At 45.8% G+C, this 27,562-nt stretch overlaps 1 protein-coding gene across 1 annotated transcript in view; it reads left to right on the top strand.

Moving 5' to 3' along the window:
* Window positions 1-27,229, top strand: part of STK32A (serine/threonine kinase 32A) — a 383,738-nt gene extending 356,509 nt beyond the window's left edge. The window contains exon 12 of the mRNA XM_077261153.1: window positions 25,773-27,229. Coding sequence (XP_077117268.1) covers window positions 25,773-25,854 — 82 coding nt within the window. The 3' untranslated portion in view covers window positions 25,855-27,229. The remainder of the gene's footprint in view (window positions 1-25,772) is intronic.
* Window positions 27,230-27,562: the final 333 nt, after the last annotated feature.

Raw genomic sequence — 27,562 nt, 5'->3', positions numbered from 1 at the left:
TCACTACGAGTTCATAGACACCTAACATGACTAGGTTATTTTTCACCTAAGTGGTGAAAAAAAATTCCAAACTTTGCAAAAAACAAAACAAAACAAAATTGCGCCATTTTCCGATACTCGTAGCGTCTCCATTTTTCGTGATCTGGGGTCAGGTGAGGGCTTATTTTTTGCGTGCCGAGCTGGCGTTTTTAATGATAGCATTTTGGTGTAGATACGTTCTTTTGATCGCCCGTTATTGCATTTTAATGCAATGTCGTGGCGACCAAAAAAACGTAAATCTGGCGTTTCGAATTTTTTTCTCATTACGCCATTTAGCGATCAGGTTAATGCTTTTTTTTAATTGATAGATCGGGCGATTCTGAACGCGGCGATACCAAATATGTGTGTTTTTTTTTTTTTTTTTATTGATTTATTTTGATTGGGGCGAAAGGGGGGTGATTTAAACTTTTATGTTTTTTTTATTTTTTTCACATTTTTAAAAACTTTTTTTTTTTACTTTTGCCATGCTTCTATAGCCTCCATGGGAGGCTAGAAGCAGGCACAGCCCGATCGGCTCTGCTACATAACAGCGATCATCAGATCGCTGTTATGTAGCTAAAATGCAGGTGTGCTGTGAGCGCCGACCACAGGGGGGCGCTCACAGCCACCGGCAATCAGTAACCATAGAGGTCTCAAGGACCTCTATGGTTACAATGGAGGAGCATCGCCGACCCCCGATCATGTGACAGGGGTCGGCGATGCGCTCATATCCGGCCGCACGGCCGGATGCGGTAGTTAAATGCCGCTGTCTGCGTTTGACAGCGGCATTTAACTAGTTAATAGCGGCGGGTGATCGCGATTTCACCCGCCGCTATTGCGCGCACATGTCAGCTGTAAAAAACAGCTGACATGTCGCGACTTTGATGTGCGCTCACCGCCGGAGCGCACATCAAAGCGGGGGTCCCGACATGTGACGTACTATACCGTCACATGTCGGGAAGGGGTTAAAGCAGATTTATCCCAATTGATGTATAACCCGGAGTGCGTACTAAATCCTTCTATAGTAGTGATCACATGTGGCAGTGTCTCCTCTACTTCATCCATAAATACTACCATATCATCCGCATATAGACCAATAATGTCTGTGCGGCCTGCTATTCTAATGCCCTGAATAGCTGGAGTGGATCTCATACGTATCGCTAGTGCTTCAATCGCAAGGGCAAAGAGGGCCGGAGAAAGAGGGCAAACCTGACATGTTCCCCTTTCCAAGGAGAATGTTTCAGATACAGAATTATTAATAATTAACCGGGCTTTTGGTTTCAAGTATATTGCGTGAATCCATTTTTGAAATTTAGGACCAAATCGATATTTCTGTATACATGCAAATAGGAAAGGCCATTCAAGAGAGTCAAAAGCCTTGTCCGCTTCCAGCGAGGCCATGGCCCACTTATTCTCTAGTACCAACGAACTATATTGGGCTATTGACTGAACTCTCCTGATATTAATAGACGTACTCTTACCTGGCATAAATCCAGTCTGGTCTCGGTGTATTATGTCCAATATTACCATATTTAACCTAGTGGCCTGAATTTTAGTAAAAATGTTGTAGTCCACATTTACTAAGGAAATGGGATGATATGATCCACACTTCAGAGGGTCCTTCCCATCTTTTTTAAAACTATAATAGTTGCTTCATAATAGGAGTCTGGTAAGGAACCCCCCCTCCAAATCCCCTGAAATACTTTCAAAAGAATTGGCGCTAGAATGTCTCGGTATTTCTTATATAATTCTATGGGAAATCCATCTGGACCCGGTGCTTTTCCAGAAGCCAAATCTGCTATGGCCACATTTATCTCTTCAAGAATAAAATCTGCATCTAAGAAAGCTTGTTGTGTTGGACTCAGAGTAGGGAATTCTATGTCTGATAAATAATTTAGACAATCCAAAGTATCAAAGTCCCCCTTGGAGCTGTATAATTTTTTATAATAGTTATGAAAACATTGAAGTATGCCATCTGTCAAAGTAACTATTGAAGCATCTGGTTCCCGGTTTTTAAGTATAGTGTTAGATGCGTTGTGTTGGTGCACCATAAATGCTAGAAGTTTACTAGACTGGTTTCCTAGTTCAAAGTATGCCTGTTGAGTAAAAAACAGCTTACGCTTAGATTTAGTGTCAGTATATTGGCCATGTAGTCTATAAGAAAGTAACCATTCAGCTCTGTTTGCACTTGTTTGATTAGCTATGTAGGCTGCTTCTGAGTCTCTCAGACGCCTCTCCAATTGTCATCCTCCTGTGAGGTCTTATGTTTAATATATGAGATTGTAGAGGATAAACAACCCCTCAGGTATGCTTTAAGAACATCCCAAAAAATATTAATATTGTGTGGGTCTGGATGGGATGAGACAAAACAGTCCAGCTGATCTACAGTTCTGTCATTGGGCCCTATCAGTTTCAGCCTTAATTGGTTTAATTTCCAAACTATGTTGCTTCTCGTATGACTAAATCTAAGTTTAAGAATTATTGGGATATGATCTCTACTCCCATGTTTCACCTCCCCCACCCATATCGCCAAATTACTGGATCCAAATATGTAATCTAACCGAGACAGAGTACGTATAACGGATGAATGACAGGTAAATTCTCTAACATCTGGATGGTGCGTTCTACATAAATCTGACCAACCAGTACCTTCCATAAGTAGTGATACCCGAGACGGAGAAGAAGTCACCTCCGAGGCCACGCTGTCCAATCTGAGCCTATCGAAGCAATCGTCCATAACCAAATTAAAATCTCCCATGCACATAACATGTGCGTCTGGATAAATTAAAGCAAAGCTCACCGCCTTTTTAATGACTGACATATTAGCCGAGGGGGATTGTATATACACATTATAACAAAGTCTTTCAAGTTCACAGTCGCATGTACAAATATGAAGCGTCCCTCTGGATCCCTCCGAACCTCTCTAACCTCCCATCTAACATCTTTGTGAATTAGCAAACAAACCCCTCTAGAGTAACGGGTGTGGAATGCATGTACAGACCACTGCCCCCAGGGCTTTTGCACATAACGAGCTGAGTCCCTAGTCAGATGTGTCTCAACCAGAGCTATAACATGGAGGTGATAGCGACGTATCTGAGAAAATACTTTAACCCTCTTTCTAGGTGTTCCGAGGCCTCTCACATTCCAAGTCATACATGTAATATCAGATGCCATGCCCCTTCATCCAAACATAATATGCATCATCACACTGATCACCTTTCTTACAAATAAACAAATAATGGAGAAAATCATGGCAGCAATTTCTATAAAAAAAAACAACAATAACTGACAAACTTTGAACAAGAAAAAGCAAAAAATGCTTCAAAAGGGAGCAGAGTTTCATGCTCCTATCGCAGTCTAATAAAGAGGGTACCATCTCTGAACATAGAGTCCGGTATAGGTGTTATCTTGGATGTTAGCGGAAAGAGCTTCGATTACCAAAAAATAAAGGGAAGAGAAAAAGGAGGGGAAGAAAAACCCCACGATGAGGAAGTTCCTTTTCCAATGTACCCAAATATAGAGACGTCAAACAATTTAGGATTTCTTCCCTCCCACCCCCCACCCCTACATAAGAGCGCATCCATTCCTCAGCCTCCGCTGGGGATGCAAAAAAAGAAGTGGAGCCCTCATAAACAATTTGAAGTCAGGCTGGATAGATCATTGAGTAGAGTATGTTCTTTTCTCTGAGTTGCTTCTTTATCTCCATGAATTGAGCCCGTTGCTTCTGAAGTTCCAATGAAAAATCAGGAAAAATTGAAACAGTGGCATTGTTAAATTTGATGGGGCTCTTTTGCCTTGCCTTGCGAAGTATAGCATCCCTGTCCCTGCAGTTGAGAATACGCGCCAAAAAGGGTCTCGGTGGAGTGCCCGGAGGAAGAGGCCTTGTAGAAACCCTGTGGGCCCTCTCCGCAGAAAAAGTTGAGGAGAATTAATTCCCTAGAATATCTTTGAGCCAATTCTCCAAAAATTGTTCAGGTTGTTGACCTTCTGAGCGTTCGGGCAACCCAATAATAAGGACATTGTTTCAACGTAATCTGTTTTCTAGATCATCCGCCTTCTGCTTCCAAGCATTTATAGAGCCAGATACTTTGGTCAGTTTAGCCTACATAGGTATGGAATTGTCTTCCAGGCGAGATATCCGTGATTCAAGTATATAAAGAAAGTAGCGGGCACCACAAAGCATAAGTGAGTCAGGGATCAACCATATGCATATGAGAAAGACTATCAAGAAAAACTAAGAAAAAGGATATGCATAACCGTGATTCAACTTCCGTAATCCGGCCACTCATGGTTTGCATGTCTTGCTGGAGGCGTCCCACCTCAGAGAGTACCTCCTCTATTTTCCCAGACAGGGATGTCCTAGTTAAGGATATAGCTTGCATCAGCTGTTCAGATGCCTGTTTTAAAGTTAAATCCTCTTGTTCCTCTCCCTACCCACTATTAGAAGTGTGGTTTTTCCGCTGGCCTGTAGATTTGACCCCAGATGAGCTGTCTTTATGCGGTCGCAGGTTCTCAGAGGGGTCAGGTCGCACTTATTTTTTCAGCTTTTCAGATGCACTTGAGTTTCTTGAATGGTGCATAGTTAAAGTCTTGAGATTGCAATACACTTTAGTAGAATATAGACATTATAAGCCTGTCGTGCCAGCGTATAGTAGTATAAACAACTGTTCTCAAAGCCACTATATAGCTTGCAAGCTCTTTGCAAAACAGTGCCCTGCAGAGTCAGTAAGTTGTTGCAACAGTTACAATTATGGCCTCAGGGGAGGGGGGGCCAGGGAAGCAAGGCTGAGAGCCAAAGGAGTTCAGCATGTAATGTGGCATACACCACTCCTTATTTATCTCTATCCAATGCAGTTTCCTCTTCTAGGCAGTGTAATAAAAGATTACTGTAATCCCAGCGTGACAAGTAATAAGCTGGATCACCAGCTAGTCCAGCCGTGGTCCGGGCAGTGGGAGCAGAGGGGAGAAGCACATATATTAGTGCAAGCGCTGGGAGTCGGCCGGCGCTTTATGTGATTAATGAGGGGAGCGTGGGGCCCGTCTCTCAGGGCTCATACCGTGCAATCCTCCTCTCGTACCTCCAAGTGTTCAGCCTGCTCATCCTGAGCCGAATGCCCGCGCTCCGTGTCTTCCACTTTTCAGGTGTGTGGCAAGAAAATGGCCGCCGCCTCTGTTATGATCCTTAGTGGCTGAGGATCACGAATAGACCAGCAAGTGAATAAACTAAGGACAAGCTCTAGGGAGATGGTAGCTGGACTGATCGCAAATCTGAACCTATCCAAAACAATTAGAGGTAGCCGGTGAATGTGCCTAAAAAATTCCTAGACGTCTCGAGCCAGCCTGAGGAACTAGCTACCCCTAAAGAGAAAGAAAGACCTCGCTTGCCTCCAGAGAAATAATCCCCAAAGATATAGAAGCCCCCAACAAATATTAACGGTGAAATAAGAAGAAGGCACATACGTAGGGATGAAATCAGATTCAGCAAAAGAGGCCCACTAGTACTAGAAAGCAGAAAGTAGAGCAGGGGTCTATGCGATCAATAAAAAACCCTTAAAAAATATCCATCCTGAGATTACAAGAACCCACACACCAACTAATGGTGTGTGGGGAGAAACTCAGTCCACTAGAGCATCCAGCAAGCGAGGAAATCACATTTTAGCAAGCTGGACAAGAAAACATGATAAACACTGCTGATCAAAAAATGAGCAAACAAAACTTAGCTTTGTCCTGGATGGACTGGGAGCAAAGTAGTCAGAAGGAATCTGAGTAGCACTGATTACATCGACAGCCGGCAACAAGTGAAAGAGAAACAGAGCTATATAGGAACCTCCCAGAGGATAACGAACCAGCTGATAGCCAGAGACCAGCAGGATAACAAACAAAGCCACCAGGGGGAGCCCAAAGCAAAAGTCACACCATACCACCAGTGACCACAAGAGGGAACCCGAAAACAGAGTTCACAACAGTACCCCCCCCTTAAGGAGGGGTCACCGAACCCTCATGAAAACCCCCAGGGCGATCAGGATGAGCCACATGGAAGGCACGAACCAAATCGTCCGCATGAACATCAGAGGCGACAACCCAAGAATTATCCTCCTGACCATAGCCCTTCCACTTGACCAAATACTGGAGCCTCCGTCTAGAAACACGAGAATCCAAGATCTTCTCCACCACGTACTCCAATTCTCCCTCAACCAGCACCAGGGCAGGAGGCTCAACCGGAGGAACCACAGGTACCACATACCTCCGCAAAAACGAGCGATGGAACACATTATGAATAGCAAATGATGCCGGGAGGTCCAGACGGAATGACACAGGGCCAAGGACTTCCAGAATCTTATAAGGACCGATAAACCGAGGCTTGAACTTAGGAGAGGAGACCTTCATAGGAACGAAGCGAGAAGACAACCACACCAAGTCCCCAACGCGAAGTCGGGGACCCACACAGCGACGGCGGTTGGCAAAGAGCTGAGCCTTCTCTTGTGACAACTTCAAATTGTCCACCACATGATTCCAAATCTGATGCAACCTATCCACCACAACATCCACTCCAGGACAGTCAGAAGGCTCCACCTGACCCGAGGAAAAACGAGGATGAAACCCCGAATTACAAAAAAAAGGAGAAACCAAAGTAGCAGAACTAGCCCGATTATTAAGGGCAAACTCGGCCAACGGTAAAAAAGTAACTCAGTCGTCCTGGTCAGCAGAAACAAAACATCTTAAATAAGTCTCCAAGGTCTGATTAGTTCGCTCGGTTTGGCCATTCGTCTGAGGATGGAAGGCCGACGAAAAAGAAAATTCAATGCCCAACTTAGCACAAAAGGTCCGCCAAAATCTAGACACAAACTGGGATCCTCTGTCAGAAACAATGTTCTCAGGAATCCCGTGCAAACAAACCACATTTTGAAAAAACAGTGGAACCAACTCGGAGGAGGAAGGCAACTTAGGCAAGGGCACCAAATGGACCATCTTAGAAAAACGATCACACACCACCCAGATGACAGACATTCTCTGAGAGACAGGGAGATCTGAAATAAAATCCATGGAAATGTGCGTCCAAGGCCTCTTCGGGACAGGCAAAGGTAACAGCAAACCACTGGCACGAGAACAGCAAGGCTTCGCAGGAGCACAAATTCCACAAGACTGCACAAAGGAACACACATCCCGCGACAAGGAAGGCCACCAAAAAGACCTGGCCACCAAGTCTCTGGTACCAAATATTCCAGGATGGCCCGCCAACACCGAAGAATGAACCTCGGAGATGACTCTGTTGGTCCATCTATCCGGGACAAACAGTCTCTCCGGTGGACAGCGGTCAGGTCTATCCGCCTGAAACTCTTGCAGCACACGTCGCAAATCTGGGGAGATGGCAGACAAAATCACCCCTTCTCTAAGGATACCAGCCGGCTCTGAATCTCCAGGAGAGTCAGGCACAAAACTCCTAGAAAGAGCATCAGCCTTCACATTCTTCGAACCCGGCAGGTACGAGACCATGAAATCAAAATGAGAGAAAAACAACGACCAACGAGCCTGTCTGGGATTCAGCCACTTGGCCGACTCGAGATAAATCAAATTCTTGTGATCAGTCAAGACCACCACACGATGTTTAGCTCCCTCGAGCCAATGTCGCCACTCCTCAAATGCCCACTTCATAGCCAACAGCTCCCGATTACCGACATCATAATTCCGCTCGGCAGGCGAAAACTTTCTTGAAAAGAAAGCACATGGCTTCATCACAGAGTCATCGGGGCTTCTCTGCGACAAAACAGCCCCTGCTCCAATCTCGGAAGCATCAACCTCGACCTGGAAGGGAAGTGAGACATCTGGCTGACATAAGACCGGAGCCGAAGAAAACCGACGCTTCAGCTCCCGAAAGGCCTCCACAGCCGCAGAAGACCAATTAGTCACATCAGAACCCTTCTTGGTCAAATCCGTCAAAGGCTTACCAACGCCAGAAAATTTAGCTATGAAGCGACGGTAAAAATTAGCAAAACCCAAGAACTTCTGAAGACTCTTAACAGATGTGGGCTGCGTCCAGTCATGAATAGCCTGAACCTTGACTGGGTCCATCTCAATAGTAGAAGGAGAAAAAATGAAACCCAAAAAAGAAATCTTCTGGACTCCAAAAAGACATTTTGAGCCCTTCACAAATAAAGCATTGTCACGTAGGACCTGAAAGACCATCCTGACCTGCTTAACATGAGACTCCCAATCATCCGAAAAAAACAGAATATCATCCAGATACACAATCATAAACTTATCCAGATATTCACGGAAGATGTCATGCATAAAGGACTGAAAGACTGAAGGAGCATTAGAAAGTCCAAAAGGCATCACCAAGTACTCAAAATGGCCTTCAGGCGTATTAAATGCAGTTTTCCATTCATCACCCTGTTTTATACGCACAAGGTTATACGCACCACGAAGATCTATCTTGGTGAACCAACTAGACCCCCTAATGCGAGCAAACAAATCAGTTAACAATGGCAAAGGATACTGAAATTTGACCGTGATTTTATTCAAAAGGCGATAATCAATACAGGGTCTCAGGGAACCATCCTTTTTAGCCACAAAAAAGAATCCTGCACCAAGAGGGGATGAGGACGGGCGAATATGTCCCTTCTCTAAAGACTCCTTTATATAACTCCGCATGGCAGCATGCTCCGGCACAGATAAATTGAAAAGTCGTCCCTTAGGAAACTTACTACCAGGAATCAAATTTATAGCACAATCACAATCCCTATGAGGAGGTAGAGAATTGAGTTTGGGCTCCTCAAATACATCCTGGTAGTCTGACAAAAACGTAGGGACTTCAGAAGGAGTGGACGAAGCAATAGACACCACAGGAGCGTCACCATGAATTCCCTGACAACCCCAACTTGACACCGACATATCTTTCCAATCCAAGACTGGATTATGAGTCTGCAACCATGGTAGACCCAACACGACGACATCATGCAAATTATGCAGTACAAGAAAGCGAATCACCTCCTGATGAACAGGAGTCATGCACATGGTCACTTGTGTCCAGTACTGAGGTCTATTCGTAGCCAATGGAGTAGAATCAATTCCCCTTAGTGGAATAGGGAATTTTAAAGGCTCCAAATCAAAACCACAGCGCCTGGCAAATGACCAATCCATAAGACTCAGGGCGGCACCTGAATCTACAAAAGCATTAACCGGGTAAGATGACAGGGAACAAATCAGGGTAACAGACAAAATGAACTTAGGCTGTAAAGTACCAATGGTGACAGATTTATCAACCTTTTTTTTGCGTTTAGAGCATGCTGAGATAACATGAGATGAGTCACCACAGTAAAAGCACAACCCATTTTGCCGTCTATAATTTTGCCGTTCACTTCTGGTCAGAATTCTGTCACATTGCATAGATTCAGGTGTCTATTCAGAAGACACCGCCAAATGGTGCACAGGTTTGTGCTCCCGCAAACGCCGATCAATCTGAATGGCCAGAGTCATTGACTCATTCAGACCTGCAGGCGTAGGGAACCCCACCATGACATTCTTAATGGCTTCAGAAAGACCCTCTCTGAAATTAGCAGCCAGGGCACACTCATTCCACTGAGTAAGCACCGACCATTTCCGAAATTTCTGGCAGTACACCTCTGCTTCATCTTGCCCCTGCGAGAGGGCCAATAACGTTTTTTCAGCCTGGTTCTCAAGATTAGGTTCCTCATAGAGCAATCCAAGGGCTAAAAAAAAACGCATCTACACTAAGCAATGCAGGATCCCCTGGCGCCAATGCGAAGGCCCAATCTTGGGGGTCACCACGCAAAAAGGAAATGATAATCTTAACTTGCTGAACGGCATCACCAGAGGAACGAGGTTTCAAAGAAAGAAACAACTTACAATTGTTCCTAAAATTCAGGAACCTAGATCTATCTCCAGAAAACAACTCCGGAATAGGTATTCTAGGCTCTGACATAGGACTGTGAACAACAAAATCCTGAATACTTTGAACCCTAGCAGCAAGATGATCCAGACTGGAAGCCAAGCTCTGGACATCCATGTCAGCAGCTGAACTCAGAGCCACACCAAGATTAAGAGGAGGAGAGAAGCTAGCCACAGCAGCTAGACACACAGCAAAAAAAAAAAAAAATTCTCAAGGCTTCTTTTCTCCTGCTTCTGCCATGCAATTAACACTTTACTGGCCGGCTGTACTGTTATGATCCTTAGTGGCTGAGGATCACGAATAGACCAGCAAGTGAATAAACTAAGGACAAGCTCTAGGGAGATGGTAGCTGGACTGATCGCAAATCTGAACCTATCCAAAACAACTAGAGGTAGCCGGTGAACGTGCCTAAAAAATTCCTAGACGTCTCGAGCCAGCCTGAGGAACTAGCTACCCCGAAAGAGAAAGAAAGACCTCGCTTGCCTCCAGAGAAATAATCCCCAAAGATATAGAAGCCTCCAACAAATATTAACGGTGAAATAAGAAGAAGGCACATACGTAGGGATGAAATCAGATTCAGCAAAAGAGGCCCACTAGTACTAGAAAGCAGAAAATAGAGCAGGGGTCTATGCGATCAATAAAAAACCCTTAAAAAATATCCATCCTGAGATTACAAGAACCCACGCACCAACTAATGGTGTGTGGGGAGAAACTCAGTCCACTAGAGCATCCAGCAAGCGAGGAAATCACATTTTAGCAAGCTGGACAAGAAAACATGATAAACACTGCTGATCAAAAAATGAGCAAACAAAACTTAGCTTTGTCCTGGATGGACTGGGAGCAAAGTAGTCAGAAGGAATCTGAGTAGCACTGATTACATCGACAGCCGGCAACAAGTGAAAGAGAAACAGAGCTATATAGGAACCTCCCAGAGGATAACGAACCAGCTGATAGCCAGAGACCAGCAGGATAACAAACAAAGCCACCAGGGGGAGCCCAAAGCAAAAGTCACACCATACCACCAGTGACCACAAGAGGGAGCCCGAAAACAGAGTTCACAACACGCCTCCTGCAGACGCTGCCCTCCACCTGGGTATCCCCGATTTATATCCGACCAGAGCCGAGGTTCGGACCTCCTCGGGAGCCGGACGCCTCCAGGTGCCCAGGGGAATGCAGCGATACCCGAAGAAAGCCTCTTGGGTAAGATAATGGCGGGTTATTATTCAGGATGATCGGAGCTCCAGCCTAGCACGTCCTTCTTGCTCCACTACATCGCCATGCCCCCCGATAATGAGCTATTTGCTTCTGTCTTTTTTCTTCAAATATCCATGTGTTTCCTTGTTTCAATGTTCCTATATACTAAAGTATAAATAGACATGTGGGTCACTTTTAATATATGCATGAGTTTGCATACATTGACCCTGTACCCTAGGAAAGAAAAGTGACTTTACCATATACAGGGCCGGCTCCAGGTTTTTGAGGGCCCCGGGCGAACGTGTCTCAGTGGGCCCCCCCCCCCCCCTTTAACACATACCACGATTCATGATGCACAGATAAGAAATAAAAAAGTATAGTACAATGCCAGATTTAACTTCTTACGTGACGCAGCATATAACCCACAGCCCGTGACGCAGCATATAACCCACAGCCCGTGACGCAGCATATAACCCACAGCCCGTGACGCAGCATATAACACACAGCCCTCGCGCAGCATATAACACACAGCCCACGCGCAGCATATAACACACAGCCCACGCGCAGCATATAACACACAGCCCACGCGCAGCATATAACACACAGCCCACGCGCAGCATATAACACACAGCCCACGCGCAGCATATAACACACAGCCCACGCGCAGCATATAACACACAGCCCACGCGCAGCATATAACACACAGCCCACGCGCAGCATATAACACACAGCCCACGCGCAGCATATAACACACAGCCCACGTGCAGCATATAACACACAGCCCATGCGCAGTATATAACACACAGCGCACGTAGTAATAGCACAGCCCTGTGACGTAGTATATAAAATAAGGCAACACCTAAAATGGGTGACACTGGCTGTCTGACTGAGATCAGATTTTGAAAGTAAAAGGGTCAGTGCTCGGTCAAGTCACGCAGCAGACAGGCTCAGCAGCAGGCTGCATCCCATATTCCTCCCCCCTCCCCCCCTGCAAAGTGCAGACGAGTCACTGACTCACTCACTGCTTCGCCGGCCGTCCATCGCCCTCGTTGTGGACACAGCAGGAGAGGGTGCACCGTCCTCACTGCAGCTGCTGCTCGTCTTCTCCTGCTCGGCGCTGCCGCCTGCCGCTGCTGGCCTGGACCTGTCCTCATGTCCTGGATGGTGGACGTTGGAGCTGGATGACGTGGGGCTCTCTCTGTCTTCTTGCTTTTAGGATGATGAGCCGACCGGAAGTAACAGATGACCCAGCGTCGCCCGGAAGTGTATTGTGAGTGTATCCATGGTGAGGGGGGCCGGCGGAGGTGAGTATTGCTGGCGCTGCTGCTACTGCAGCTGTGCAGCGCCAGGGGCCGGCGAAACGGCTCAGCCTCAGACAGAGCTCTGACTACGCCCCCTGCAGCCGAGGCACCGTCAGGCGCCGGGGGTGATGTCGGATGAGTCACAGACAGTCACGCACACAGCAGGGATGTAGTGAGTGTACTACCATAAATGGCCCCCCCGTCTCGCCAGGGCCCCGGCACTTGCCCAGGTGTGCCGGGTGCTGACGCCGGCCCTGACCATATACATTACCATACCTGTGCCCTTTGTTTGCCGCCTCTGCTCAGATCAGTGTTCCTTTCCTCAGGCTTCTTAATCTCAACTCCACTGGCTTTCCTGTGCTGTGGGATAGGTAAGCCACAGGAGGCAAAATTTAGACTTGCCATGGTAGAAAGAAACTCTCCTCTGAGCAGAGCAGGCTGCAGGAGGCAAATGGAGGGCACAACATAGGGTGATTGTGAAAAAGGATAGACCAGCTCACCCCAGCTAGGCATCCCTGGAGGCACAGATCTGCAAGGAACCACTTGTGGAAAGGAAAAGAGGAGATGATCCAGCTTCCAAGCTTGCAAAAATTATCTGGATTAAAAATTAAATTCCATCATTATTATTATTATTATTATTATTATACTTTTTTTTGTTATAGCGCCATTTATTCCATGGCGCTTTACATGTGAGGAGGGGTATACATAATAAAAACAAGTACAATAATCTTAAACAATACAAGTCATAACTGGTACAGGAGGAGAGAGGACCCTGCCCGTGAAGGCTCACAATCTACAAGGGATTGGTGAGAATACAGTAGGCCAGGATAGAGCTGGTCATGCAGCGGTGCTATGCTTTTCGAACATCCATTGCGTTCTTTAACAAAGATTTGTTAAAGAACATAGTGGATGTTCGAAGCACGTAGCTGTACCTACACTCATGATGGAATTTAATTTTTAATCCAATAAATTTTTGCAAGCTTGGAAGCTGGGTCATCTCCTCTTTTCATTTCCACAAGTGGTTCCTTGCAGATCTGTGGTTCCTTGCAGATCTGTGCCTCCCGGGAGGCCTAGCTGGGGTGAGCTGGGTGAAAAGATGTTTACAGGGCTTGTTTGGACTAAAACTATAAGTCTGCAGTTACATTGTGACTGCAGAATTGTGTATCTGCACATCACACTGTAAGAGTCATGTCGGTCTGATAGTCGGGGGCAGATATATCTCGCCCAGGTACTTGTCCTATGTGAGTTAGGCCGCTCAGTATCTTCAGGATACCGAGGGGTTAATAAGTGCAGGAATAAAGGATGACCAGCTGGGGGTTTCCATCGTCAGCCTGGGGCACACAGATTGCCTGTCTGTGTGAGACAAACGTGAGTGAGAGCTGTGCTCAAGGACTATGTGTTGTTAGCTGGGTGGGAGAAGCCCCCCAGTTGTTAGATAGCAACGTATTGGTTTAGTTAGTGCCGGACAGGCTAGGATTTATTTTTATGTTTTGTTTTTTCTATGTTGCTTTCACTTTAATAAACCTGACCTAAGGTCAGCCAACTTGGAAACCTGCTGTCGCCTCAGAATTCAATGCACAAACCACGTGACCTTTGACCCCAGCAAAGGCGATCCCGGAGTGTTTTGTTACATTGTGGTGGAGAACGCGGGCAAAAACGTGGCACAGGCGACAGTATGGAAGACGTGGTGAAAGCCCTAGTACAGTCCACTGCCGTACAGCAGCAGGCCACTGCCGCACAGCATGAAGCTAATCGCTTGACAGCTGAAGGAGTTAGTGGACATGACGGGTGCAGACCGCCAGCTTCTCCAACAGGTGGCGCAGCGCCTGGTGAGCATGCCTGAGGTGGACCCGGAAGCAGAGTCCAGAAGGATCCATGTGAGTCGATACTGGCAAAAGCTGACTGCAGAAGATGACGTCGAGGCATACCTGACAACGTTTGAGCGGACGGCCTTGAGGGAGAAGTGGCTGAAGACACGTTGGGCCGATTTGATTGCCCCGTTTCTCTCCGGCGAGGCCCAAAAAGCTTACCATGACTTGGACCCGGAAGACGCTCAGGACTTTGAGAAGCTGAAGGCTGAGGTCCTGGCCCGGCTGGGGGTGACGACGGCTGTCCGTGCACAGAGGGTACACCAGTGGACATACCAGCCAGATAAACCGCCGCGGTCTCAGATGTTCGACCTGATCTACTTAACAAAGAAATGGTTGCAACCCGAGGTACTGACAACACCAGAAATAATCCAGCGGATTGTCCTGGACAAGTACCTGAGGGTACTACCACCAGCGCTGAGAAGGTGGGTAAGCCAAGGAAATCCCACGACCGCGGATCAACTTGTGGAGTTGGTCGAGCGTTATTCCGTGGCAGAAGGACTTCCCGACGAAACCGCTAGCACCCGGTCCGTGCCTCCTCCTCGTGGAACCGGTAAGACTGTTCCAGGGACTGCGGGTGAAGGAAAATCACCTAAAACTGTGGGGGAGGAATACGGGACTGCTCGCACTCCGAGACCGAGAGTGTTGGACGGTGGTCTCAGTAGGGGGCTTGTTAGGTGTTTCCGCTGCCATGAGAAGGGCTATGTTTCTGCGAACTGTCCTGTTACCACTGAACCCATGCAGTGCGACGTTACAGACTCTAAAAAACGCATGTCTTTGGTTACAGGGCTAGTGAGTGTGAATGCGGGTCAAAATGATACAGCGAAGCACCTGTGTGAATTATCTGTTGATGGGAAGAATGTTGTGGCATTACTAGACTCTGGAAGTGTGGTGACTCTGGTGAAAGCCAGTCTGGTGGCACTTCCATCTGGTTCGTCTGACAAGTTTTCTGTAACGTGTGTGCATGGGGACACTTGCTCGTACCTAACGGCAGTCATATGGATTTCCACTCCCTATGGGTCTGTGCAACACAAAGTGGGACTCGTTCCCGCATTGTTACAGGATATAATCCTGGGCAGGGATTTTCCCCATTTCTGGCAGTTGTGGGAGAATCAGTTGCTCCTTCACGGTAGCTGTGCCCGTGAATCTTCTCCCATGCCGTCGGGAGGTCCCGAGCCCCTAGAGGAGGCCCCACAGGAAGACGTTGCTGGGGAGGTTATTAAATCTAACTTTCAGTTCCCCTTCTCAGTTATGGCGGGGGAAACTGAGGAAACTCAGCGAGAGGCGGAGGCAGACAGCCATCCAGCACCCTGCCTGCCAGATTTGGAAGTCCAGTCGGATGACTTCCACAGCGAGCAAATGAAAGATCCTACCCTGTCTCCGGCTAGGAAGAATGTAAAAATGATATATGGGGTACCCGTAGAACCTGACACTAGGCTGGCATACCCGTACATGGTACTTGAGAATGATTTGCTCTACCAGGTAGAGAAAAAAGGGGAAGACACTGTACAACGGTTAGTGGTACCAAAACCTTATCGGCGGAAGGTACTCGACCTGGCCCACGGGCATATAATGGGGGGACATCTAGGGGTACAGAAAACCACAGAAAGGATATCACATTGTTTTGTGTGGCCCGGTATACATAATGATGTGCGTAACTATTGTGAGTTCTGTCCAGAGTGCCAAATCTCTGCGCCTAAATCTCGGTTCTGTAGCCCTTTGGTACCCCTCCCTATCATAGAAGTCCCATTTGAGAGGATTGGGATGGATTTGGTTGGGCCCCTTCCCCGGTCCGCACGTGGGCACCAACATATTCTTGTCATCGTGGACTATGCCACTCGTTACCCGGAAGCCATCCCTTTGCGTAACACAGCTACTAAGACGATTGCCAAGGAACTGGTACAAGTGTTTAGTCGGGTGGGAATTCCAAAACAGATACTCACCGACCAGGGGACTCCCTTTATGTCTAGGGTAATGAAGGAGCTCTGCCGACTCTTACAAATAGATCCGTTGCGTACATCTGTCTATCACCCCCAAACAGATGGCCTGGTTGAGCGGTTCAACAAAACCTTAAAACAGATGCTCCGGAAGGCGATAGACAAAGATGGGAAGAACTGGGATTACTTTTTACCCTACTTGCTGTTTGCCATTAGGGAGGTTCCCCAGTCTTCCACAGGCTTTTCGCCTTTCGAGCTGTTGTACGCCCGTCGTCCCCGTGGACTGTTGGACGTCGCAAAAGAGACCTGGGAAGGACAAGTCACTCCCTTTAAAACGGTGATCGACCATGTAACACAAATGCAGGACCGTATTGCCGCTTTGATGCCCATTGTTAAGGACCATATGCTACAGGCCCAGGGAGCCCAGAGGCAAAGTTATGATAGAGGCGCTAAGGTCCGTACATTTGCATCTGGGGATAGGGTGTTGATCCTGATCCCTACGGTAGATAGTAAATTTCTGGCGAAATGGCAGGGTCCTTTTGAGATCGTAGGTAGAGTTGGTGAAGTGAACTATAAAGTGTACCAGCCTGGTAAGAGAAAACCAGAACAGATTTATCATGTGAATCTGATAAAGCCCTGGAAAGACCGCTCTGCCCTAACAGCGAATCTGCCCCATCCGGTTTGCTCACCTACCGTACCGGAGGTGCAGATTGCTGAGACTCTCTCGGAACAACAAAAATCTGAGGTTAAGCAGTTTTTGTTACAGAACCGACAGTTTTTCTCGGAAAAACCTGGCCGGACTAAGCTGGTGAAACATGAGATTGTCACAGAACCTGGGGTCACAGTTCATGCGAAGCCCTACCGGATCCTGGAAGCGCGCCGTGAAGCCGTCTCCCGGGAAGTAATGGCAATGGTGGACTTAGGAGTCATTGAGGAGTCGCACAGCGCCTGGTCCAGTCCAATCGTGTTGGTACCTAAGCCGGATGGCTCCATCCGGTTTTGTAATGACTTTAGGAAACTGAATGCGGTTTCTAAATTTGATGCGTACCCTATGCCCCGGGTCGATGAGTTAATCGACCGGCTTGGTAAAGCCCGATACATTACGACCCTGGATCTAACAAAGGGGTACTGGCAGATCCCTCTGGCAGAGGCGGCCAGAGAGAAGATGGCATTTGCTACACCGGAAGGTCTGTTCCAGTATGTCTACATGCCGTTTGGACTTCACGGAGCTCCAGCAACGTTCCAGAGATTGATGGATCGAGTCTTGAGGCCCCACAGGCAGTACGCTTCGGCCTACCTGGATGACATCGTAATTTACAGCATGGACTGGGAAACTCACCTCCGGAAGGTACAGGCAGTGATTGATGACCTACGAGATGCGGGCTTAACGGCGAACCCCAAGAAATGCCACATTGGACTTGAAGAAGCCCGCTACTTGGGCTACGTGATTGGCAGAGGAGTGGTTAAACCACAGATCGACAAAATACAGGCAATTCAGGGCTGGCCGCAACCAGTGAACAAGAAACAAGTACAAGCTTTCCTGGGGATAGCCGGCTATTATCGCCGGGTCATACCCAATTTTGCAGCCATGGCTACCCCTTTGACGGACCTTACCAAAGGGAAGGGTTCCGTCATGGTAAAATGGACCTCGGCTGCTGAAGAGGCCTTCCACAGCCTGAAACGGGCGTTGTGCTCTCAGCCAGTACTAGAGGCTCCTGATTTCAGCGGCGAGTTTGTGGTGCAAACTGATGCCTCTGATACTAGTGTCGGAGCTGTACTTTCACAGGTGAGGGACGGAGTGGAACACCCGGTCCTCTACCTCAGCCGGAAACTGAATGTACATGAGCAGAGGTATGCCGTAGTTGAAAAAGAGTGCCTAGCCATTAAATGGGCTCTCGACTCCCTCAAGTATTACCTGGCGGGTAGGAAGTTTAGGCTGGTCACGGACCATGCCCCTCTCAAGTGGATGCACCTACACAAGGACCGTAATAGTCGGGTAACCCGGTGGTTCCTTGCTCTGCAGGCGTACTCTTTTACGGTGGAGCACCGCCCCGGGATGCAGATGGGGAACGCTGATGCCCTGTCCCGAGTGCACTGTTTCAGGAGTGCTCTTGCTCGACCGCAGCGGTCTGAGCAAAGGGGGGGGATATGTAAGAGTCATGTCGGTCTGATAGTCGGGGGCAGATATATCTCGCCCAGGTACTTGTCCTATGTGAGTTAGGCTGCTCAGTATCTTCAGGATACCGAGGGGTTAATAAGTGCAGGAATAAAGGATGACCAGCTGGGGGTTTCCATCGTCAGCCTGGGGCACACAGATTGCCTGTCTGTGTGAGACAAACGTGAGTGAGAGCTGTGCTCAAGGACTATGTGTTGTTAGCTGGGTGGGAGAAGCCCCCCAGTTGTTAGATAGCAACGTATTGGTTTAGTTAGTGCCGGACAGGCTAGGATTTATTTTTATGTTTTGTTTTTTCTATGTTGCTTTCACTTTAATAAACCTGACCTAAGGTCAGCCAACTTGGAAACCTGCTGTCGCCTCAGAATTCAATGCACAAACCACGTGACCTTTGACCCCAGCAAACACTCCCGGAGTGTTTTGTTACAGCACGTTGATAGAATTCTCTGGTGCTAAGAGTGGCACTCATGTGACTGAAAGTATGCATATGCATACTCCCTGCTACAGTCCGACTAGATGAGCTTAATGCAAGTGTATTGAGCAGGGTCGGAAACAGTCTAGTTGGAATGGGGCTGGAAATATGCAAAACAAGTACGTGTAATCACATTGTAGCGTGGCCCGTCTCCCTTTACGTCTCCGCTTACTCATTTGTTCTGTAGTACAGCGGGTGTTTTTACATAATATTACAGTATCTATACAGTGTTAAATTTCCATCCCGAAAGGTGTTACTATTGTGGTCTATTACCATATCACAGCACACTACAACACAATTCACATGATACTTTATACACAGACGTGATTGGTGTCTTTAGGAGTAGAATCTCTACAGCATAGTCCACCATCCTAACAACATGACCACCCATTCCCAGTGCCTGCATCGGAGAATCAATGCAGCGCACAGTGTGCATAATGTGAAGATTCACGATCACGACTCTGCAGTCACATGGAGTGACTGCAGTCTTGTAGTTTAAGAGGTTCTCTGGATCAGGACCGGGCGCCCTAAATCTGTGAGTGCTGTCAGTCTTTTTTCTTTTTCTTGATTGTTCGAACCTGGATTGACGTGCACCCTGTCTCCATGATGGATATAACTGTTAACCCAGATGTGGGTGATCTGGGGAATGCCATGACTTTCTCTTATACCGATGATGATGATGCTTGGATTTTATCAAATACCAATATGGACAGTGAGTTCCTGAGCAAACCAACAACTGAGATGCTCAGGAGAAAGCTGGAAAATGAGAAACGGAGATTAATCTCCTTTGAGCTTCACATTGTGACTTTGACGGAATACTACAAGGTCCGTAGGATTCCACGTGGGTTACGACCACATCTGAGACCTACATTGCTCCCGGACAACGTACAATTCTGTATGAAATTTGAGTCCATTTCGAACAAGTATGCATTTGACATCATGCTGCTGAATATTGAATTTTTAAAGGCAGAGACTGTAACTATCAAACAGAACATTGTTGGATTGGAAGATCAATTAAAAATCCAACTGACAGCACAAGATTGGGGTTCCCTGGTAACCAAGATGGATGAGAACCTGTCTAAATTCAGGAATGACATTGAAACCACTAAGAGAACTAAATGGTTTCGAGATGCTGATGACTACAAATTAGGTCATGTATTCCCTTGGCAATCTGGTCCTAACCAACACCAACATTCCAATGGTGGTAGGAAGAGGTTCATGGCTCCAAGGAGACGCAAGAAATCATATAACAGGAAACAATTGAATTTTGGCTTCACTACAGCTGATTCTGAATCTACGGATGATTCCAGCATGGGAGGAGCCAGGAAGGATCATCGTCATTTTTTAGAGAAGGAGAGTATAGACAAAACAACTCCAGAAAACGTGGTCGGAGAGGTGGCCGTAAACATAGGAGGTGGCAACACGTCTCAAGGACAACAAACGGGGCGGAACACCGCGATGCGGACAAGGAACACGAAGGACAAATAACAACCAGTAGGGAACTGGTAGTTAATATCTCATCTGTTGCACTATCGGATATTGAACTCAGAGTTTTGTCTAAGGGTCTTTCTTTTTGTCCATCAAATAATCCGGACTGGTTAGGTCTGGAGGTTGATTTGCAGGCTTTCTTTAGGAGACTGAGGCTGTCATCCTATTTTTCGGATAGGGTGGATAGCCATAGTACCAATGGTGAGGTCTCAACACAGGGCTTCACTTTATGTGAGGTAGGTTTGTATAACAAAAGCACGTTTCAACCACCGGGTAAGAATCATTTTGTAGAGTCTTATATTGAATTGGTACAAAAGGAAGTGGACAAGATAAAAAAAGACTATAGACCCTTGACAGTACATAATTTGACATACATGGAGAGACAAACTGTTGAGGCTTTGGCCGGGAATCCATTAATAACCATCAAACCTGCCGATAAAGGCGGGGCGGTGGTGGTGATGGATAGTGCTAAATATAGAGCTGAGATACTACGGCAACTGGCCGATGTCTCTATATATGAAAGATTGTCGTGTAATCCGACGTTGAGGTTCCAGAGGGAGTTGCAGCTTGTGGTCAGTGACTCCCTGGCCATGGGACTTATTGACCACAAGCTGTCTGAATTTCTGATTGTTGAGGCTCCGGTTACACCGGTCATATACGTGTTGCCCAAGATACACAAGAGTTTGAGTGATCCCCCGGGTCGCCCGATAGTTTCGGGACGGGGTTCTTTATTCAATAAGACGGCCATCTTTTTGGATCGTGTGTTACGACCTTTTGCAATGTCAGCTAGGTCATATATAAAATACACGAATGACTTTCTTGATAAGATTGAAAATGTGATTGTTTCTGAGACTACTATTTTGGCGTCTTTTGATGTAGTGTCTTTATACACTTCCATTGAACATGAGAAGGGCTTGGATGCGGTCTCATGTACGCTATCGGGCTCTGACGTGGCCCCAGAGTGTGCACGGCTTGTCCTCACACTGCTTGAATTCGTCCTCAGGAGGAATTTTTTCCTTTTTGGGGATGAGTTTTTCGGCAGTTGAGGGGTACCGCCATGGGGTCCAATGTGGCCCCTACATATGCTAACATCTACATGGCGGTACTCGAGGACAAGATCGTGTACAATTCCATCCTCTGGCGCCACGTCAGAGCTTGGTGGCGGTATATTGATGACATTTTTGTTATTTGGGAAGGGAGTTTGGAGGAGCTGCATGATTTTCAGCATTATTTGAATCAGATACATTCTGAGTTACAGTTTACTTTAACACATTCAATGACACAAATACAGTTCCTGGATACCCTGGTTTACAAGGTTGGTGATAAGTTGGGAACTGATATATTTGTAAAAGAAACGGATAGGAACAGTTTGTTGATGTTCGGTAGTAATCATCCAAGGAGAATGGTGAACTCTCTACCATGGAGCCAACTGTTGAGAGTTCGAAGGATAGTGTCTGATGAGGACAAAGTGGACCAACGGTTGGTTGAGATGTGTTCTAAATTTTTGACGAGGGGGTATCCAGTGAGGGAGGTGGTAAGATTTAAAGAAAAGACTCTCAGTTGCTCCCGTGACAGTATTCGTAACAAAACCCGTGTTAAACGGACCTGTGAACGTATTCCCTTTGTGACTACATATAATCCAGCGAGTAACCAAATTGGTAGAGTGATTAGGAAACATTGGTCTCTTTTGAAACAAGGTCTCCCGTCGGTTCCTAGTTTTGGGGCATATCCGTTGATATCCTTCAGAAGAGGACGAAACTTGAGGGATAGGCTAGTGCGCTCGGATGTTGGAACATCTAAAGTCTCTTTTCAAAAGACTCTGAGCATGGTCAAGTATGGTAACTTTCCATGCTTGGGCTGTGTGTGCTGCAACAATATGCTGAAGGGAGAATTTTTTTTTTGCCATACCCACACTGGCAAGAAGATTTTCCTCAGGGAGAGATATACATGTAGTTCAAGTTGGGTTGTGTACATGATTGTGTGCCCGTGTGGTCTCACCTATGTGGGTGAGAGGACCATGGAGGTCAGGGCCCGCATCAGTAAGCACAAGAGTACTGTGAGAACAGGGCTTACTGAGTTACCGGTACCGAAGCACTTTCTTGAACACAAGCACTCGGTTAATCAATTAAGATTCAGGGTCATCGATAGTGTCCCTATTCTTGGGAGGGGCGGTGATAGGCTACAAATGTTGAAAAAGAAGGAATTAAAATGGATTTACATGTTGGGATCCCTACAACCAAGGGGTCTCAATTTGGATTTCAATCTACAGACTTGTGTAAGATAGTTTCATCCAAGTTATACACATTGGTATTGTTTTTAATTTGGTCCACACCGTGTTTTAGTTGCATATAATTTACCTTTATTTATCTTATAGGTTGCTCTATGTATATACGGAGGACTGGGGACTGGACTTATGGAGGAAGATGTGTGTTGGGGTCAGGATTGGGGATCCGCCCCCTATCTACTCCGTCTGCCCCATCATGTTACAATGTATGGGTATATGCTAATGGTTATATGACTGGTGGCCCTATTCTTTAAAATGTAATGCCCTATCATTGAATTAATAAAGTTTTGGTTCCCTAGGTTATTCCTTGTGGCCCTGGTCGGGTGGCACCGCTGGTGTGTGGACATGTGCCCCGGCCAGTTGAGTCCACGGCCACTTGGTGGTGTACTCTCTGTGCTGGGGTGCTCGTGCGCACCTCTGCGGTGGTGCTGGACTCGGGCTGTGGGGTTTTATGAGGCTGCGTCGGACGATGCGGTTTAAGTTATGTTTATTGACATCACCTAGGTTACCTTCTCTCGGTCATGTGATGCGGCCACGTGATGTGTGGGCGGGCGCACCTGCCGACTGAGTTCACCGCATCACACGGTGCGCTCTCTCGGCTTGGTGTGCGCGTGCGCACTCCTGGGCAGCGACGGCATGACGATGGGTGGTGAGTGAACGCTGGCTGATACAGCCGGCGCAGGGATATGATGAGAGGGGTATAACATGTGAGAGGTTACGTGAGTGGCTGGATGATGTACCACCTGTTAGTAAGCGATCTCTGATAGGCATGGTGTGCTTTAGGCGCCATCTTTTGGAGGACACCGATTGGCCCAAACTAACATATAGGTGGGATATGGCTTTCTCTCTGATTGGGCCTTTGTCTCTATGGCAATAACCGATGCATTTTGCTGATTGGCTAATGAAAAAGTAAACAATCTATGTAATTCCGTATATATCTATGTTTTGTGATCCTATTAAGCGGTGATTGCATCTACGGTGATGGATTTTTATCATGTTTATAGTTGATGTCTATTTTGATATGTATATCTTTTTAACTATTAGATATTGTGTAAAGGGGTTTGGCTTGGTGGCGATTGGTGCTAAGTGTGACATCAACGCTATTTAAAGCCGTTCCCTGGCAGGATGTGTTATGCTTGATAAAGACCTTCGGGTCGAAACGTTGCTGCTACATGGTCTAATAAAGTTTTTCACCTGAAATGCTACACCTGGATGGAGCGCTGGTTCTTTATCTTTTATTGATATCCTCTTTAAGTCAACAGGATATGATCCCATTGACCATTGTACTAGTTTCCTATTTTCAGGTGCTTAAAGAAACTGCTGTCCTCATGGTTTCTTGATTAGTGTTCCCATTATAAATGGAGATCACACGTTATTAATAATCCCTGTCCTTGATTCATGTCTTTATGTTTATTGTGCCATTATCATTACCCTTGTGCCAGCGTAGCAACTTGACAATGTACTTGTACTTATACCTTGTGCATCCAGCACTCTTCCATTGTGCAAGCGCTAGTGTACTCTCTGCATTAATAGAGTTGATGAAAAAAGGAAATTAATTCTCTTCAATTTTGCTTTTTTATTACACATAATAAGGCTTTGATTAACTACACCCATTTCTTCATTCTTTTGTCAAGTGTGGTCAAAAGAACTAACTAAATTGTAGTGAGAGAACAAGGTAAAAGAGGTTATCTGGTTTCATATAAAAATGGGAGCAAGATTGCTTATACTTTAAAATACTAAATCAAACAGTATTTTTCTACCAAAGTGTCTACCCATCTAGAACAGCCACTCTGTTGCTCTATGTCAGTGTTGGTTTACTGGACTACAGAGATGAAGTTTTGTCCACAGCTCGTGGCCGTTGCAGTTAATCATTAGGTTCAGTAGACGTGGTATGGTGCTGCAGTCTTGTCAACAAACATCGAGGGAGGGCAGCAAATACCGTGTTTCCCAAAAAAATAAGACCTGCTCTGAAAATAAGCCCTAGCATGTTTTTATCGGATTTTTGGAGTATGCTCGAAATACAAGCCATGTTCCAAAAAGAAGGCCTCGCTACAGTCAGGGCTAGTGTTAGGGAGCATTGAACTGGGCAATTTCTCAGGGTCTCCACTGTCTTAGACCCCCAACATTTCTGTTCAGAGGTTAAGACTGCTTAAGGATATTTGGTGACCTCATGATCATGTGACCATGATGTTACCAAAGGTCCTTTAACTGTGAGAGTCTAGAAGAACTGAAGAGGAGACAGGCTGGAATGTACTGTATATGCAGTGTGTATGTACACATATGTATGAGCAGTGTTGTTTGTAATGACATATTGGAATATATGGTAATATAGCAGAACACGGCACTCTTAGTTGTGGTGCTGTTGGTGCTCAAGTCAGGTGTCCAACCCGTCAATATATAATAACAAACTTGGCACTCAGTATATGAACAAATAGAGCTTCCTTTTATTGTGCATCCAGAAAAAAATATGAACGTTTTCGGTCCGTCATTAGACCTTCATCAGAACATTCTTTAAAATGAGCTGGATATGGAGGAGCGCTCTGTAAGAGCAAGAGAGCGTCTGGATTGTAGGAACGCTCCTCCTGCTTTTCGGCATCCCTGCACCATGGACCTGGACATACAGCACTGTTCGTTTGCAACTGAGTTGCCCCTGTCTGATGCGCTTTCCTCACCTTGCGGTATCCAGCAGTCCCCCACCACATACCCACTATAGCAGGCTCCTACAATCCGGACACTCTCTTGCTCTTACAGAGCGCTCCTCCATATCCAGCACATGTTAAAGAATGTTCTGTTGAAGCTCCTATGACGGACCGAAAACTTTCATATTTTTTTCTGGATGCACAATAAAAGGAAGCTCTATGTTTTCATATACTGCGTGCCAAGTTTGTTACTATATATTGGAATATTTGATTACATATATTTGAATAAATGTTGATTTTTTTGTTCAAGAATAAATGTGGATTGTTGTTTATGGAAAAAAAAATAAGCATCCCCTGAAAATAAGGCCTAACCCATCTTTGGGAGCCAAAAATAAAATATGATCCGATCCCGTCTTATTTTCAGGGAAACACTCTAGATATCACGGTAGCAGCAAATGTATTTTTAATTTTTATGCATTTAATTACAGAAGTAAGCAAGACCTCAATGAAAACCAAGATTTGTCTGAAGCTCAAACCAAAGACGAGGATGGAAGGAATAACAATCTATAGTTTCTCCGCTCCTCTACAGTAGAAGTACAGACATGAATTTATCTAACAATTAAGAAATGGCACTTTCGGAATAGAAAGTTTCAGCAAACTTCTAATGGTCACTGTCATTTATGGTCTATTTTTTTGCAGGCTGTTAACTTAGGTGATAATCTGCTCATTACAATATATAGGATTAAAGCTAAACTAAAGTTACTTTCTTTGCAAGTGTTTATGACCGAATATTGATGCGTTTTGCACTAAAATATTTTAGAATTTTTTAATGCGCTAGGAATATTTTCTAGGCTATTTTATATTTGTTTTGTTTCTCTTTTTTAAAGAAGTAGCATATATTCTAATCTTGTTTTTTTAAAGGTTCGAAATGTAAAACCAGTTATATATATCAATGTGTTTTTGTTGAAGATGTTGATGAGCCACGCCATGTTAAAGAGAGTCTGTCAGCAGTCTGACCCTGCAAAACGGATCTGCCGAGGCTGCGACACAAAGCCGCAAATGTTTACAAGTGTTAGATTTTCACACACAGGACTCACTTGCCATAGACTTCAATGCAAGTTGCATGCGACTTGTCTGTAATTTGCAAGTTGTACGTTTATTTATAACAAAACCAAACCTCGAAAATAGTCCTATGACAGCAAGTTGCAGACAAGTTGCACAGATGTTTTTGGTTGCCCGTCTTGTCTGAGAATTATAGACCTAGCCTAAATTCTGCATGCACTTCTCCCATAAATTCCCACAAGGCTGTCCTTAATGCTGAAGCAACGTCTGAATTAAGTACTCCACCACGCTTCCCTTGTGCTCTTGAGTGACAGCTGTCACTCAAGCTGAGGAATGTGATGGAGAGATTTACTGCAGAGATCACTTTGTTCGGGACCACCTTATGGGCACTTTTAGGATCGGTGTGCATTGGATAAAAACCAAGATTTGTACAAACTGCATTCCTAGTGCTGTCAGCAGTTATGCAGGGTCTAAAGTGCTGACAGACCATAATTTGAGATATTCTTCATGTGAATATATAGTGCATTTAGAACATATGTAGAACACACCTCAGTTCTGTTCTATTACAGCTGTATTCTTAAATGTACATTATGTTTCTTTTCCCTTTCTATACATAGTTCCTTCCCTAATCACCACACTATATCAGGGTAATAGAAATATGTGCATATTTATAACAATAAAAAACTAAACAGTTACTGTATATACTCAAGTATAAACCGACCCAAATATAAGCTGAGGCACCTAATTTTACCACAAAAAACTGGGAAAACTTATTGACTAGAGTAAGTTTGGTATGCGTGGCCCCTCATCCCTATCTGGTATGCATGGTCACCTCATCCCCATCATGGTATGCATGGCCTCCTCATTACCATCTTTGTATGCATGGCCCCCTTATTCCTTACTCCTAATGATAACACCAAAACTTTTGCTCCACTCATGGTTAGTGGTGGTTGGGTGAAGCCATTTATTTTAAAACATTTTTTTAAAATCATATTGATGACCCAAAACATCCAAAGGACCCTAATCAAAAGGTTACATACCTTGGTGATTTTGGCCTAATAACATGCACAGAAGTTGACACAAATGGGTTTGAATGGCTACTAAAGGTAACATCCTCACCTGTGACCTGTTTGCTTGTAATCAATGAGGCACTTGAATAAAAATGGGCTGCATGGTCAAGTCGCCAGAAGAAAGCCATTACTGCGCAAATGCCACA

Source organism: Ranitomeya variabilis, chromosome 5 (genome assembly GCF_051348905.1).
Source record: "Ranitomeya variabilis isolate aRanVar5 chromosome 5, aRanVar5.hap1, whole genome shotgun sequence".
Lineage (NCBI taxonomy): Eukaryota > Metazoa > Chordata > Amphibia > Anura > Dendrobatidae > Ranitomeya > Ranitomeya variabilis.
The sequence above is the reverse complement of the archived record's forward strand: the minus strand, read 5'-3'. Positions and strand labels throughout refer to the sequence as shown.